The sequence below is a fragment of the Oncorhynchus mykiss genome, chromosome 26, assembly GCF_013265735.2.
Source record: "Oncorhynchus mykiss isolate Arlee chromosome 26, USDA_OmykA_1.1, whole genome shotgun sequence".
Lineage (NCBI taxonomy): Eukaryota > Metazoa > Chordata > Actinopteri > Salmoniformes > Salmonidae > Oncorhynchus > Oncorhynchus mykiss.
This window is the reverse complement of record NC_048590.1, coordinates 4,757,398-4,773,571: the sequence shown is the minus strand read 5'-3', so window position 1 is coordinate 4,773,571 and position 16,174 is coordinate 4,757,398. Positions and strand designations below refer to the sequence as shown.

The following is a 16,174-nucleotide window of genomic DNA, read 5'->3' as shown; positions in this document are numbered from 1 at the left end:
AGTGCTTTAAATTAGTATTCTAGTGCTTTAAATTAGTATTTTAGTGCTTTAAATTAGTATTCTAGTGCTTTCAACAAGTATTCTAGTGCTTTCTACGAGTATTCTAGTGCTTTAAATTAGTATTTTAGTGCCTTAAATTAGTATTCTAGTGCTTTCTACGAGTATTCTAGTGCTTTCTATGAGTATTCTAGTGCTTTCAACAAGTATTCTAGTGCTTTAAATGAGTATTTTAGTGCTTTAAATTAGTATTCTAGTGCTTTCTACGAGTATTCTAGTGCTTTCAACAAGTATTCTAGTGCTTTCAACAAGTATTCTAGTGCTTTCAACCAGTATTCTAGTGCTTTCTACGAGTATTCTAGTGCTTTCTACGAGTATTCTAGTGCTTTCAACAAGTATTCTAGTGCTTTCTACGAGTATTCTAGTGCTTTAAACCAGTATTCTAGTGCTTTAAATTAGTATTTTAGTGCTTTCAACCAGTATTCTAGTGCTTTCTACGAGTATTCTAGTGCTTTCTACGAGTATTCTAGTGCTTTCAACCAGTATTCTAGTGCTTTAAATTAGTATTTTAGTGCTTTCAACTAGTATTCTAGTGCTTTCTACGAGTATTCTAGTGCTTTCAAACAAGCATTCTAGTGCTTTCAACAAGTATTCTAGTGCTTTCAACAAGTATTAACCCCCTAGACCCACCGGTGCGTCAATATAAGTTGCATAACAAAAGATTCCCCTTCAAAATCCGACAGTTTAACTTAGAGATGGTTTTATTACATTGGATGCGTATCAATCAGTTTCCGTATCAATCCACTGCATTCACTAGTGTCGCGTTTCAGTATCAATCCACTGCAGTCACTAGTGTCGCGTTTCAGTATCAATCCACTGCATTCACTAGTGTCGCGTTTCAGTATCAATCCACTGCAGTCACTAGTGTCGCGTTTCAGTATCAATCCACTGCATTCACTAGTGTCGCGTTTCAGTATCAATCCACTGCAGTCACTAGTGTCGCGTTTCAGTATCAATCCACTGCATTCACTAGTGTCGCGCTTCAGTATCAATCCAGTGCAGTCACTAGTGTCGCGTTTCAGTATCAATCCACTGCATTCACTAGTGTCACGTTTCAGTATCAATCCACTGCAGTCACTAGTGTCGCGTTTCCGTATCTGCGTTGAAATGTGGCAGAGGTAGAGAGGTGTTTTGTCAGACCATTAGAAATCCCGAAAATCACCAACTTATTTAGCATCCGAACGGTTTGACATACAAACTATAACCATATTTTATGGAAAGGATAGACTGTCACGAACACAACGGTTCAGAACCGTTTGTGCTACAAATTACTTGAAATTATCCGGAGCATCAGCATTTGTGGGTTTGATTACAGGCTCAAAATGGGCAGAAACAAAGACCTTTCTTCTGAAACTCGTCAGTCTGTTCTTCTTCTGAGAAATAAACGCTATTCCATGAGAGAAGTTGGCCAAGAAACTGAAGATCTGGTACAACGCTGTGTCCTACTCCCTTCACAGAACAGCAGTCTCAACGTCAACAGGGAAGAGGAGACTCCGGGATGCAAAGAAAAAGCCAAATCTCAGACTGGCCAATAAAAAGGAAAGATTAAGTTGAGCAAAAGGACACTGACACTGGACAGAGGAACTCTGCCTAGAAGGCCAGCATCCCGGAGTCGCCTCTTCGCTGTTGACGTTGAGACCGGTGTTTTGCGGGTACTATTTAATGAAGAGGTCAGTTGAGGACTTGTGAGGCGTCTGTTTCTCAAACGTGACACTCTAATGTACCTGTCCTCTTGCTCAGTTGTGTACCGGGGCCTCCCACTCCTCTTTCTATTCTGGTTAGAGCCAGTTTGCGCTGTTCTGTGAAGGGAGTAGTACACAGCGTTGTGCGAGATATCTAAAAAGGGTCCTAAAATTGTAAATCCATAGTTTGAACCATCTTAAAACAATTCCATATGTCAGCTTAGCGATTCCCAACCGCTTAGACTTACAGGGGTAAAACAAATATTCTAGAACTTTTAACAAATATTCTAGAACTTTAAACAAATATTCTAGAACTTTTCACAAATATTCTAGAACTTTTGTACAGACTTCCTGTCCTTACCTTGTTTCACTCCTCTCCTATGTTTAACTAGATTGTTAGTTATATGTGGTTAAATGTGGTCTCCTCATTATATGTGGTTACATGTGGCCTCCTCGTCTCTTCTCCCTCTATAGGTGTCAGCTAGGGTTATGTTTAACTAGATTGTTAGTTATATGTGGTTAAATGTGGTCTCCTCGTTATGTGGTTAAATGTGGTCTCCTCGTTATATGTGGTTAAATGTGGTCTCCTCGTCTTGTCGCCCTCTATAGGTGTCAACTCTTCCTCCAGCCAGCCGGGCACCTGGAGGGCCAGTACGGCCCGTCGTCTACCTGTATCGCCTGGAAGGAGCAGGTCCACCTGAGCTCTGAGGTGCGGTCCCTTCTCCAGTGTCCGTCGGCAGACAGCAGCTTCCTGCCCCTCCAGGTGACCACCTTGGCCACACCAGATCACCTGTCCTTCATTTCCTCCCAGCGAGAGGACGACTGGGACCCTGCCTACGTCATCCACCTCCACCCAGCTGTGACCCTCCGGAACCTTCTGCCTTACAGCATCAGATATCTACTGGAGGTAGTAACACTGAGATAACCTAAACATGAAGACAGTCACTAGGCTAGGATCTAACCCTAGACCTGTACCCTGCCTTACAGCATCAGATATCTACTGGAGGTAGTAACACTGAGATAACCTAAACATGAAGACTGTCACTAGGCTAGGATCTAACCCTAGACCTGTACCCTGCCTTACAGCATTATATATCTACTGGAGTTAGTAACGCTTAGATAACCTAAACATGAAGACTGTCACTAGGCTAGGATCTAACCCTGTACCCTGCCTTACAGCATTATATATCTACTAGAGGTAACTTTACACATTCCAGTGACTAAGGGAAGAAGTGTGTAGACTAAAAGATACAAGCACAAAATAACAATCAGCCAGCCACTAGACTTTGATTTCATTATTTCCTGTTGTTATGCCATGTTGAGATACCTCTACAATGCAAAGATACTTTCCTAACGGATACATTTTCATTACCCATTAATCCATCTCTCCAGGGCTCAGCAGAGTTCCATGAGCTCCAGGAGGGCAGCACGGCAGACGTCCTGAATGCCCGTATAGGAGGTGAGATCATGGAGATGGTCCTGGTTAAATACCAGGGTCGGAACTGGTCCGGACGTATCCGCATCGCCCAGGACACGCAGGAGTTCTTCCCCGTGTGCTTCACCTGCGACTCGGCCGAGAAGCTGACCGTGGACCTGAGCGTGCACGCGGCGCGGCTGCATGGACGTCTGACGCTGGCTGTGTTTAGCCCGTACTGGATCGTCAACAAGACGTCCAGGGTTCTGCAGTACCGCGCGGAGGACGTCTCCGTCAAACACGCGTCGGACTTCAGGGACGTCGTCCTCTTCTCCTTCAAAAAAAAGAACATCTTCAGCAAGAACAAGGCAGGAAAGACTGTTTTATTTTACCTTTATTTAACTAGGAAAGACTGTCTGACTGTCTTATTTTACCTTTATTTAACTAGGAAAGTCTGTCTGACTGTCTTATTTTACCTTTATTTAACTAGGAAAGACTGTCTGACTGTCTTATTTTACCTTTATTTAACTAGGAAAGTCTGTCTGACTGTCTTATTTTACCTTTATTTAACTAGGAAAGTCTGTCTGACTGTCTTATTTTACCTTTATTTAACTAGGAAAGTCTGTCTGACTGTTTTATTTTACCTTTATTTAACTAGGAAAGCTTCTGACTGTTTTATTTTACCTTTATTTAACTAGGCAAGTCTGTCTGACTGTCTTATTTTACCTTTATTTAACTAGGAAAGTCTGTCTGACTGTCTTATTTTACCTTTATTTAACTAGGAAAGTCTGTCTGACTGTCTTATTTTACCTTTATTTAACTAGGAAAGACTGTCTGACTGTCTTATTTTACCTTTATTTAACTAGGAAAGACTGTCTGACTGTCTTATTTTACCTTTATTTAACTAGGAAAGTCTGTCTGACTGTCTTATTTTACCTTTATTTAACTAGGAAAGTCTGTCTGACTGTCTTATTTGACCTTTATTTAACTAGGCAAGTCAGTTAAGAACATATTCTTATTTACAATGACGGCCTACCAAAAGGCCTCCTGCGGGGACGGGGGGCCTGGGATTAAAATAAATAAATACAATATAAATATAGGACAAGACACACATCACGACCATAGAGACAACACAACATAGAGAGAGACCTACAGTGCCTTGCGAAAGTATTCGGCCCCCTTGAACTTTGCGACCTTTTGCCACATTTCAGGCTTCAAACATAAAGATATAAAACTGTATTTTTTTGTGAAGAATCAACAACAAGTGGGACACAATCATGAAGTGGAACGACATTTATTGGATATTTCAAACTTTTTTAACAAATCAAAAACTGAAAAATTGGGCGTGCAAAATTATTCAGCCCCCTTAAGTTAATACTTTTTAGCGCCACCTTTTGCTGCGATTACAGCTGTAAGTCGCTTGGGGTATGTCTCTATCAGTTTTGCACATCGAGAGACTGACATTTTTTCCCATTCCTCCTTGCAAAACAGCTCGAGCTCAGTGAGGGTGGATGGAGAGCATTTGTGAACAGCAGTTTTCAGTTCTTTCCACAGATTCTTGATTGGATTCAGGTCTGGACTTTGACTTGGCCATTCTAACACCTGGATATGTTTATTTTTGAACCATTCCATTGTAGATTTTGCTTTATGTTTTGGATCATTGTCTTGTTGGAAGACAAATCTCCGTCCCAGTCTCAGGTCTTTTGCAGACTCCATCAGGTTTTCTTCCAGAATGGTCCTTTATTTGGCTCCATCCATCTTCCCATCAATTTTAACCATCTTCCCTGTCCCTGCTGAAGAAAAGCAGGCCCAAACCATGATTCTGCCACCACCATGTTTGACAGTGGGGATGGTGTGTTCAGGGTGATGAGCTGTGTTGCTTTTACGCCAAACATAACGTTTTGCATTGTTGCCAAAAAGTTCAATTTTGGTTTCATCTGACCAGAGCACCTTCTTCCACATGTTTGGTGTGTCTCCCAGGTGGCTTGTGGCAAACTTTAAACAACACTTTTTATGGATATCTTTAAGAAATGGCTTTCTTCTTGCCACTCTTCCATAAAGGCCAGATTTGTGCAATATATGACTGATTGTTGTCCTATGGACAAAGTCTCCCACCTCAGCTGTAGATCTCTGCAGTTCATCCAGAGTGATCATGGGCCTCTTGGCTGCATCTCTGATCAGTCTTCTCCTTGTATGAGCTGAAAGTTTAGAGGGACGCCCAGGTCTTGGTAGATTTGCAGTGGTCTGATACTCCTTCCATTTCAATATTATCGCTTGCACAGTGCTCCTTGGGATGTTTAAAGCTTGGGAAATATTTTTGTATCCAAATCCGGCTTTAAACTTCTTCACAACAGTATCTCGGACCTGCCTGGTGTGTTCCTTGTTCTTCATGATGCTCTCTGCGCTTTTAACGGACCTCTGAGACTATCACAGTGCAGGTGCATTTATACGGAGACTTGATTACACACAGGTGGATTGTATTTATCATCATTAGTCATTTAGGTCAACATTGGATCATTCAGAGATCCTCACTGAACTTCTGGAGAGAGTTTGCTGCACTGAAAGTAAAGGGGCTGAATAATTTTGCACGCCCAATTTTTCAGTTTTTGATTTGTTAAAAAAGTTTGAAATATCCAATAAATGTCGTTCCACTTCATGATTGTGTCCCACTTGTTGTCGATTCTTCACAAAAAAATACAGTTTTATATCTTTATGTTTGAAGCCTGAAATGTGGCAAAAGGTCGCAAAGTTCAAGGGGGCCGAATACTTTCGCAAGGCACTGTAAGACAACAACATAGCATGGCAGCAATACATGACAACACCGCATGGTAGCAACACAACATAACAACAACATGGTAGCAACACAACATGGTAGCAACACAACATGACAACAACATGGTAGCAACACAACATGGTAGCAACACAACATGACAACAACATGGTAGCAGCACAACATGGTAGCAACACAACATGACAACAACATGGTAGCAACACAACAACAACAACATGATAGCATCACAACATAACAACAACATGGTAGCAACACAACATGACAACAACATGGTAGCAACACAACATGACAACAACATGGTAGCAACACAACATGGCAACAACATGGTAGCAACACAACATGGCAACAACATGGTAGCAACACATGACAACAACATGGTAGCAACACATGACAACAACATGGTAGCAACACAACATGACAACAACATGGTAGCAACACAACATAACAACAACATGGTAGCAACACAACATGGCAACAACATGGTAGCAACACAACATGACAACAACATGGTAGCAACACAACATGACAACAACATGGTAGCAACACAACATGGCAACAACATGGTAGCAACACAACATAACAACAACATGGTAGCAACACAACATGACAACAACACAACATGGTACAAACATTATTGGACACAGACAACAGCAGAAAGGTCTAGAAAGTAGAGACAACAATACATCACACAAAGCAGACATAACTTTTCAGTAAGAGTGTCCATGATTTAAGTCTTTGAATGAAGAGATTGAGATAAAACTGTCCAGTTTGAGTGTTTGTTGCAGCTCGTTCCAGTCACTAGCTGCAGCGAACTGAAAAGAGGAGCGACCCAGGGATGTGTGTGCTTTGGGGACCTTTAACAGAATGTGACTGGCAGAAAGGTTGTTGTATGTGGAGGATGAGGGATGCAATAGATCTCTCAGATAGGGGGGAGTGAGGCCTAAGAGGGTTTTATAAATAAGCATCAACCAGTGGGTCTTGCAACAGGTTTACAGAGATGACCAGTTTACAGAGGAGTATAGAGTGCAGTGATCTGTCAACGGGTTTACAGAGGAGTATAGAGAGCAGTGATCTGTCAACGGGTTTACAGAGATGACCAGTTTACAGAGGAGAATAGAGAGCAGTGATCTGATGACCAGTTTACAGCTAGGGTGAAAGAGGAGCGATTAGCTTTGGCCAAGTCAATAAAAACAGCAGCACAATATTGCTTAGAATCAAGGGCGACGGTGACATCATTGCTTAGAATCAAGGGCGATGGTGACATCATTGCTTAGATTCAAGGGCGATGGTGACATCATTGCTTAGAATCAAGGGCGATGGTGACATCATTGCTTAGAATCAAGGGCGATGGTGACATCATTGCTTAGAATCAAGGGCGATGGTGACATCATTGCTTAGAATCAAGGGCGATGGTGACATCATTGCTTAGAATCAAGGGCGATGGTGACATCATTGCTTAGAATCAAGGGCGATGGTGACATCATTGCTTAGAATCAAGGGCGATGGTGAACATCATTGCTTAGAATCAAGGGCGATGGTGAACATCATTGAAGACCCTTTTAAGGTTGCAGTGACACATCCATAACCTGAGAGGGAAACCAGATTCAACCTTAGAGAAGAAAATGTCTATAACCATCTGACCCAGCTGTTTTGGGGGGTTTAAGGAGCTCTTTTAGCACCTTGGACTCAGTGACCGCCTGCAGGGGAAAACGTAGCGGGACAGGGGGAAAAGTGGGAGGAGCATCGGGGATAGTCGCATTAGAAGGGGTGGGAAATGTTGTACGGGCAAGGAGACATGGCTGTGTGCAATTCGAATCCTGGATATGCATCAGATGGCAATATGATCATGTTGTACAGCAATTTCACCAAGTAACATAGTCTGTCCCGCTGTTGGGTAAAGAAAGTTCGTAGTCAACAAAGTATGCAGGAGTCATGAGGCAAAATTGCAAAATGCACAAGAACATTTTTTAATATATAACTACTTGGGACCATTGTAAGTTCAGAGTCACTCACCCCAACAGTGTCTGTGGGCTGGAGGTGAGCTAAAGCTTGTGAGAGAGGGGTGATTGTGGTGGGGGTACCTGTACCAGACAGGGGGAGACAGGCCAGGGAGAGAGGGGTGGAGGTACCTGTACCAGACAGGGGGAGAGAGGGGTGAGTGTGGTGGAGGTACCTGTTCCAGGCCAGGGAGAGAGGGGTGAGTGTGGTGGAGGTACCTGTACCAGGCCAGGGAGAGAGAGGTGAGTGTGGTGGAGGTACCTGTACCAGGCCAGGGAGAGAGAGGTGAGTGTGGTGGAGGTACCTGTACCAGACAGGGGGAGAGAGGAGTGAGTGTGGTGGAGGTACCTGTACCAGACAGGGGGAGAGAGGGGTGAGTGTGGTGGAGGTACCTGTACCAGACAGGGGGAGAGAGGAGTGAGTGTGGTGGAGGTACCTGTACCAGACAGGGGGAGTGTAGTGGAGGTACCTGTACCAGACAGGGGGAGTGTGGTGGAGGTACCTGTACCAGACAGGGGGAGTGTGGTGGAGGTACCTGTACCAGACAGGGGGAGTGTGGTGGAGGTACCTGTACCAGACAGGGGGAGAGAGGAGTGAGTGTGGTGGAGGTACCTGTACCAGACAGGGGGAGAGAGGGGTGAGTGTGGTGGAGGTACCTGTACCAGACAGGGGGAGAGAGGAGTGAGTGTGGTGGAGGTACCTGTACCAGACAGGGGGAGTGTAGTGGAGGTACCTGTACCAGACAGGGGGAGTGTGGTGGAGGTACCTGTACCAGACAGGGGGAGTGTGGTGGAGGTACCTGTACCAGACAGGGGGAGTGTGGTGGAGGTACCTGTACCAGACAGGGGGAGAGAGGAGTGAGTGTGGTGGAGGTACCTGTACCAGACAGGGGGAGTGTGGTGGAGGTACCTGTACCAGACAGGGGGAGACAGACCAGGGCAGACGGGGAACAGATCGCCAGGTGGACTCCAAGCAGCAGGCAGTGGGAGAAGGTGTCAGACCCAATTTATTTGTGGAGGCAGATTTCTTGTAGAAAATGCCAGTGGATGGTCTCTGAACAGCAGGAGGGGGGGCTTCAGGGGACGCTTCAAAGATCCCTGACATTTGTTGGGCCCAAAGGCCTTTTTACTTCACACCTTAGTGCTAATTAAATGTGTATCTGGTCTGTCCTTTTCAAGCCTGGCAGCTCAGGTCCGGGTTGGACGGTGTCCTCTGGTCTCTGCTGTTTGTTTGCTGGAGCTCCTTCCGTATAGCTTGGGAAAATAACACCTTGGCAGCAGTCGTCTCTCCGGTTCATTTTGGTCAAAATTTAGGTTGTAGGTTTGGAGTTTTGATCTGGTAGCGAAGGCCGTGCTGTGGAGGGTAGCATCCTGCATGTGTCCCTGCCGAAACATCCAAGGTCATCTAACTCCAAATCTATCCTTTTGTAAAAAAATAAATGTTGAAATATGTAAGAGCTCACATTAAGCTGTCTCTCTCTCTGAAGGGGGGCGTGTCTTTCAGTTCTCCCTCTGAAGGGGGGCGTGTCTTTCAGTTCTCTCTCTGAAGGGGGGCGTGTCTTTCAGTTCTCCCTCTGAAGGGGGGCGTGTCTTTCAGTTCTCTCTCTGAAGGGGGGCGTGTCTTTCAGTTCTCTCTCTGAGGGGGACGTGTCTTTCAGTTCTCTCTCTGAAGGGGGCGTGTCTTTCAGTTCTCTCTCTGAGGGGGGCGTGTCTTTCAGTTCTCTCTCTGAAGGGGGCGTGTCTTTCAGTTCTCTCTCTGAAGGGGGGCGTGTCTTTCAGTTCTCTCTCTGATGGGGGCGTGTCTTTTAGTTCTCTCTCTGAAGGGGGCGTGTCTTTCAGTTCTCTCTCTGAAGGGGGCGTGTCTTTCAGTTCTCTCTCTGAAGGGAGCGTGTCTTTCAGTTTTCTCTCTGAAGGGGGCGTGTCTTTCAGTTCTCTCTCTGAGGGGGGTGTGTCTTTCAGTTCTCTCTCTGAAGGGGGCGTGTCTTTCAGTGTCTAACAGTGTTTCTCAAACCTTCCCTGGCAGTCCCCAAACTGCTCCCTGATACATCCCAGATCAGACAGCATCTTTTAAAGTGTTTTTCCCCCTCTTAGATCAGCTGCTTCTCTCAGTAACGCTGGGTGTTGTCTTTCTACAGCTGCAGCTCTGTGTGTCCACCAGTTCCTGGTCTGATGGCTTCTCATTGGATACGGTGGGGAGTTATGGGTGTGTCAGATGCCCTGCCAACACCATGGACTATCTGGTGAGGAAATGACAACGTACAAAAAACAGTCACAACTCTGGAATGTAATGTTTTATTTCACATATAATCCTTTATCCAAGTGACTTACGGTGACTTACGGTGACTTACGGCGAACTTACGGTAACTTACGATGAACTTACGGTAACTTACGATGAACTTACGGTGACTTACGGTGAACACATTCAGTGGCCTCATGCAGGACTCAAACCCTATGATGATCTGTGTTTTAACTGAGACACTACAGCCGCGTTGTGAAGGACAGACAGTCTGACAGTATGAGTCATGTGTTTTGTAGGTTGGCGTCAGCATTCAGATGAGTAGTTTCAACCTGACCAAGATGGTGACCATGAGTCCGTTCTTCACGCTGGTCAACAAGTCTTCCTACGAGCTGGAGGTGGGAGAGGTGCAGACAGAGGAGGGCAGCGTCAACGGGAAGTGGCACTACATCTCCTCTACAGAGGTGAGGACCGACCGTGTGTTTGGCTTTACTGTGCGTGCGTGCGTGCGTGCGTGTGTGTGTGTGTGTGTGTGAATGTAATAATGAACGTATGATGAGCGTGTTCCTCTGTCCGTTTGTTGTCTTCCCTGTGTCCGACTGTTGTCTAGCCTGTGTCCATCTGTCCGACTGTTGTCTACCCTGTGTCCGTCTGTCCGACTGTTGTCTTCCCTGTGTCCGACTGTTGTCTTCCCTGTGTCCGACTGTTGTCTTCCCTGTGTCCGACTGTTGTCTTCCCTGTGTCCGACTGTTGTCTTCCCTGTGTCCGACTGTTGTCTTCCCTGTGTCCGACTGTTGTCTTCCCTGTGTCCGACTGTTGTCTTCCCTGTGTCCGACTGTTGTCTTCCCTGTGTCCGTCTGTCTGACTGTTGTCTTCCCTGTGTCCGTCTGTCTGACTGTTGTCTTCCCTGTGTCCGTCTGTCCGACTGTTGTCTTCACTGTGTCCGTCTGTCCGACTGTTGTCTTCACTGTATCCGTCTGTCCGACTGTTGTCTTCACTGTGTCCGTCTGTCTGTCTGACTGACTGACCTTTTTGACTTGCCTGTGTTTCCAGTGCCTCCCCCTCTGGCCAGAGTTGATCACAGGGAAGCTGTGTGTCAGGGTCGTGGGCTCAGACTCCAAGTCCAAGTCCTTCTTCTTCAACAAGCAGGACAACGGCACCCTGCTGGGCATGGATCAGGTCAGTGTCCCTGGAGATACACCACATATCACTGACCTCACTTCCTGTCTGCTGGGCATGGATCAGGTCAGTATCCCTGGATATACACCACATATCACTGACCTCACTTCCTGTCTGCTGGGCATGGATCAGGTCAGTGTCCCTGGAGATACACCACATATCACTGACCTCACTTCCTGTCTGCTGGGCATGGATCAGGTCAGTATCCCTGGATATACACCACATATCACTGACCTCACTTCCTGTCTGCTGGGCATGGATCAGGTCAGTGTCCCTGGAGATACACCACATATCACTGACCTCACTTCCTGTCTGCTGGGCATGGACCAGTCAGCCACATATCACTGACCTCACTTCCTGTCTGCTGGACGTGGACCAGCCACATATCACTGACCTGATTTATCCTCTAATAGGTTCATTCATTGACAACAGAACACATTCTCATTTACAAGTCATTACCTTTGTTGTCTGTCTGCAATGGCCTTGGAGTATCAGATGCAACTTTCCAATGTTGTTTCTTATCAACTGTGACCTCTCTTCCTGCCTGTAGTATGGAGGTGTTGTTTCTATTAACCTCTAGCGTCGCGCAATCCCGTATCCGGGAGCGTAATCATAGCCTCAAGCTCATTACCATAACGCAACGTTAACTATTCATGAAAATCGCAAATGAAATGAAAGAAATATATTGACTCACAAGCTTAGCCTTTTGTTAACAACACTGTCATCTCAGATTTTCAAAATATGCTTTTCAACCATAGCTACACAAGCATTTGTGTAAGAGTATTGATAGCCTAGCATAGCATTTAGCGTAGCATTTAGCATAGCATTTAGCGTAGCATTTAGCATAGCATTTAGCGTAGCATTTTTGCGTAGCATTTAGCCTAGCATTTAGCCTAGCATTCAGCAGGCAACATTTTCACAAAAACAAGAAAAGCATTCAAATAAAATAATTTACCTTTGAAGAACTTCAGATGTTTTCAATGAGGAGACTCTCAGTTAGATAGCAAATGTTCATTTTTTCCAAAAAGATAATTTGTGTAGGAGAAATCGCTCCGTTTTGTTCATTACGTTTGGCTAAGAAAAAAACCCGAAAATTCAGTCATTACAACGCTGAACGTTTTTCCAAATTAACTCCATAATATCGACAGAAACATGGCAAACGTTGTTTAGAATCAATCCTCAAGGTGTTTTTCACATATCTATTCGATGATAAATCATTTGTGGCAGATGGGAAGCAAACAGAAAAATACATGCAGCTGGAGATTGCGCAATAATTGCGACGGAGGACACCAAGCGACCACCTGGTAAATGTAGTCTCTTATGGTCAATCTTCCAATGATATGCCTCCAAATACGTCACAATGCTGTCGACACTATGGGGAAACGACAGAAAGTCTAAGCTCATTCGTGACCCATTCACAGCCATATAAGGAGTCATTGGAACACAGCGCCTTCAAAACCTGGGGCACTTCCTGTTTGAAATGTCATCTTGGTTTCGCCTGTAGCATCAGTTCTGTGGCACTCACAGACAATATCTTTGCAGATTTGGAAACGTCAAGTGTTTTCTTTCCAAAGCTGTCAATTATATACATAGTCGAGCATCTTTTCGTGACAAAATATCACGCTTAATTTTTTTATCCAAAAATTAAAAGAGCGCCCCCTTTATCAAAGAAGTTAAACTGTGACCTCTCTTCCTGTCTGTAGTATGGAGATGTTGTTATCCACTGTGACCTCTCTTCCTGTCTGTTGTAGTATGGAGGTGTGATAGTCGACGTGAACATCTCAGACAACTCTACTGTGATCAGCTTCACTGACTATTATGATGGAGCTGCTCCAGCTCTCATAGTCAACCACACACCCTGGGTTGTCATCACCTACAGACAGAGGTTAGACTGAACCTTAACCCCTAACCCTAACCTAGTCAACCACACACTCTGGGTTACCATCACCTACAGACAGAGGTTAGACTGAACCTGACCCTTAACCCTTAACCGTAACCCATATTCCTAACCCATAACCGTAACCCATATTCCTAACCCATAACCGTAACCCATATTCCTAACCCATAACCATAACCCATATTCCTATCCCATAACCGTAAACCATATCCCTAACCTTAACCCATATTCCTAACCCATAACCGTAACCCATATTCCTAACCCATAACCGTAACCCATATTCCTAACCCATAACCATAACCCATATTCCTATCCCATAACCGTAAACCATATCCCTAACCTTAACCCATATTCCGAACCCATACTCCTAACCCATATTCCTATCCCATAACCGTAACCCATATCCCTAACCTTAACCCATATTCCTAACCCATACTCCTAACCCATATTCCTAACCCATAACCGTAACCCATAGCCCTAACCGTAACCCATAGCCCTAACCCATATTCCTAACCGTAACCCATAACCCTAACCCGTAACCGTAACCCATATTCCTAACCCGTAATCGTAACCCATATTCCTAACCCATATCCCTAACCTTAACCCATATCCCTAACCTTAACCCATATCCCTAACCGTAACCCATATCCCTAACCCATATTCCTAACCCATAACCGTAACCCATATTCCTAACCCATACTCCTAACCCATAGCCCTAACCTATAGCCCTAACCGTAACGCATAGCCCTAACCCATATTCCTAACCCCTAGCCCTAACCCATATTCCTAACCCATAACCGTAACCCATAGCCCTAACCTATAGCCCTAACCGTAACCCATAGCCCTAACCCATATTCTTAACCCATAACCGTAACCCATATTCCTAACCCGTATCCGTAACCCATAGCCCTAACCTATAGCCCTAACTGTAACCCATAGCCCTAACCCATATTCCTAACCCGTATCCGTAACCCATATTCCTAACCCATAACCATAACCCATATTCCTATCCCATAACCGTAAACCATAGCCCTAACCTATAGCCCTAACCGTAACTCATAGCCCTAACCCATATTCCTAACCGTAACCCATATTCCTAACCCATAACCGTAACCCATATTCCTAACCGTAACCCATAACCCTAACCCGTAACCGTAACCCATATTCCTAACCCATATCCCTAACCTTAACCCATATCCCTAACCTTAACCCATATCCCTAACCGTAACCCATATCCCTAACCCATATTCCTAACCCATAACCGTAACCCATATTCCTAACCCATACTCCTAACCCATAGCCCTAACCTATAGCCCTAACCGTAACGCATAGCCCTAACCCATATTCCTAGCCCTAACCCATATTCTTAACCCATAACCGTAACCCATATTCCTAACCCATATCCCTAACCGTAACCCATATCCCTAACCCATAGCCCTAACCGTAACCCATATCCCTAACCGTAACCCATATCCCTAACCGTAACCCAGATCCCTAACCGTAACTCATATCCCTAACCCATATACCTAACCGTAACCCATATCCCTAACCCATATCCCTAACCGTAACCCATATCCGTAACCCATATCCCTAACCCATATCCCTAACCGTAACCCATATCCCTAACCGTAACCCATATCCGTAACCCATATCCCTAACCCCTAACCCATATTCCTAACCCATATCCCTAACCCAAACCCTAACCCATATCCCTAACCGTAACTCATATCCCTAACCGTAACTCATAGCCCTAACCGTAACCCATAGCCCTAACCCATATCCCTAACCCATATCCCTAACCCATATCCCTAACCGTAACTCATATCCCTAACCCATATACCTAACCGTAACCCATATCCCTAACCCATATCCCTAACCGTAACACATATCCGTAACCCATAGCCCTAACCGTAAACCATATCCCTAACCCATATCCCTAACCGTAACCCATATCCCTAACCGTAACCCATATCCGTAACCCATATCCCTAACCCCTAACCCATATTCCTAACCCATATCCCTAACCCAAACCCTAACCCATATCCCTAACCGTAACTCATATCCCTAACCGTAACTCATAGCCCTAACCGTAACCCATAGCCCTAACCCATATCCCTAACCCATATCCCTAACCCATATCCCTAACCCATATCCCTAACCGTAACCCATATCCCTAACCGTAACCCATATCCCTAACCCATATCCCTAACCGTAACCCATATCCCTATCCGTAACCCATATCCCTAACCCTGGCCCTAACCCATATCCCTAACCCATATCCCTAACCCATATCCCTATCCGTAACCCATATCCCTAACCCTGGCCCTAACCCATATCCCTAACCCATATCCCTATCCCTAACCCATATCCCTATCCGTAACCCATATCCCTAACCCTGGCCCTAACCCATATCCCTAACCCATATCCCTATCCGTAACCCATATCCCTAACCCTGGCCCTAACCCATATCCCTAACCCATATCCCTAACCCTGGCCCTAACCCATATCCCTAACCCATATCCCTAACCCTGGCCCTAACCCATATCCCTAACCGTAACCCATATCCCTAACCCATATCCCTAACCGTAACCCATATCCCTAACCCATATCCCTAACCGTAACCCATATCCCTATCCCATATCCCTATCCGTAACCCATATCCCTAACCCATATCCCTAACCCTGGCCCTAACCCATATCCCTAACCCATATCCCTAACCCTGGCCCTAACCCATATCCCTAACCGTAACCCATATCCCTAACCCATATCCCTAACCGTAACCCATATCCCTAACCCATAACCGTAACCCATATCCCTAACCCATATCCCTATCCGTAACCCATATCCCTAACCCATATCCCTAACCCATATCCCTATCCGTAACCCATATCCCTAACCCATATCCCTAACCCTGGCCCTTA

General features: G+C 45.2%; 1 protein-coding gene across 2 annotated transcripts in view; it reads left to right on the top strand.

Moving 5' to 3' along the window:
- The window catches only part of LOC110526851 (vacuolar protein sorting-associated protein 13C), a 253,457-nt gene that overhangs the window by 198,537 nt on the left and 38,746 nt on the right, over positions 1-16,174 (top strand). For both annotated transcript variants that reach the window (XM_036963884.1, XM_036963883.1), the window contains 6 exons: positions 2,349-2,646; positions 3,132-3,521; positions 10,077-10,181; positions 10,477-10,641; positions 11,231-11,356; positions 13,108-13,241. In XM_036963884.1, coding sequence (XP_036819779.1) covers positions 2,349-2,646; positions 3,132-3,521; positions 10,077-10,181; positions 10,477-10,641; positions 11,231-11,356; positions 13,108-13,241 — 1,218 coding nt within the window. The remainder of the gene's footprint in view (positions 1-2,348; positions 2,647-3,131; positions 3,522-10,076; positions 10,182-10,476; positions 10,642-11,230; positions 11,357-13,107; positions 13,242-16,174) is intronic.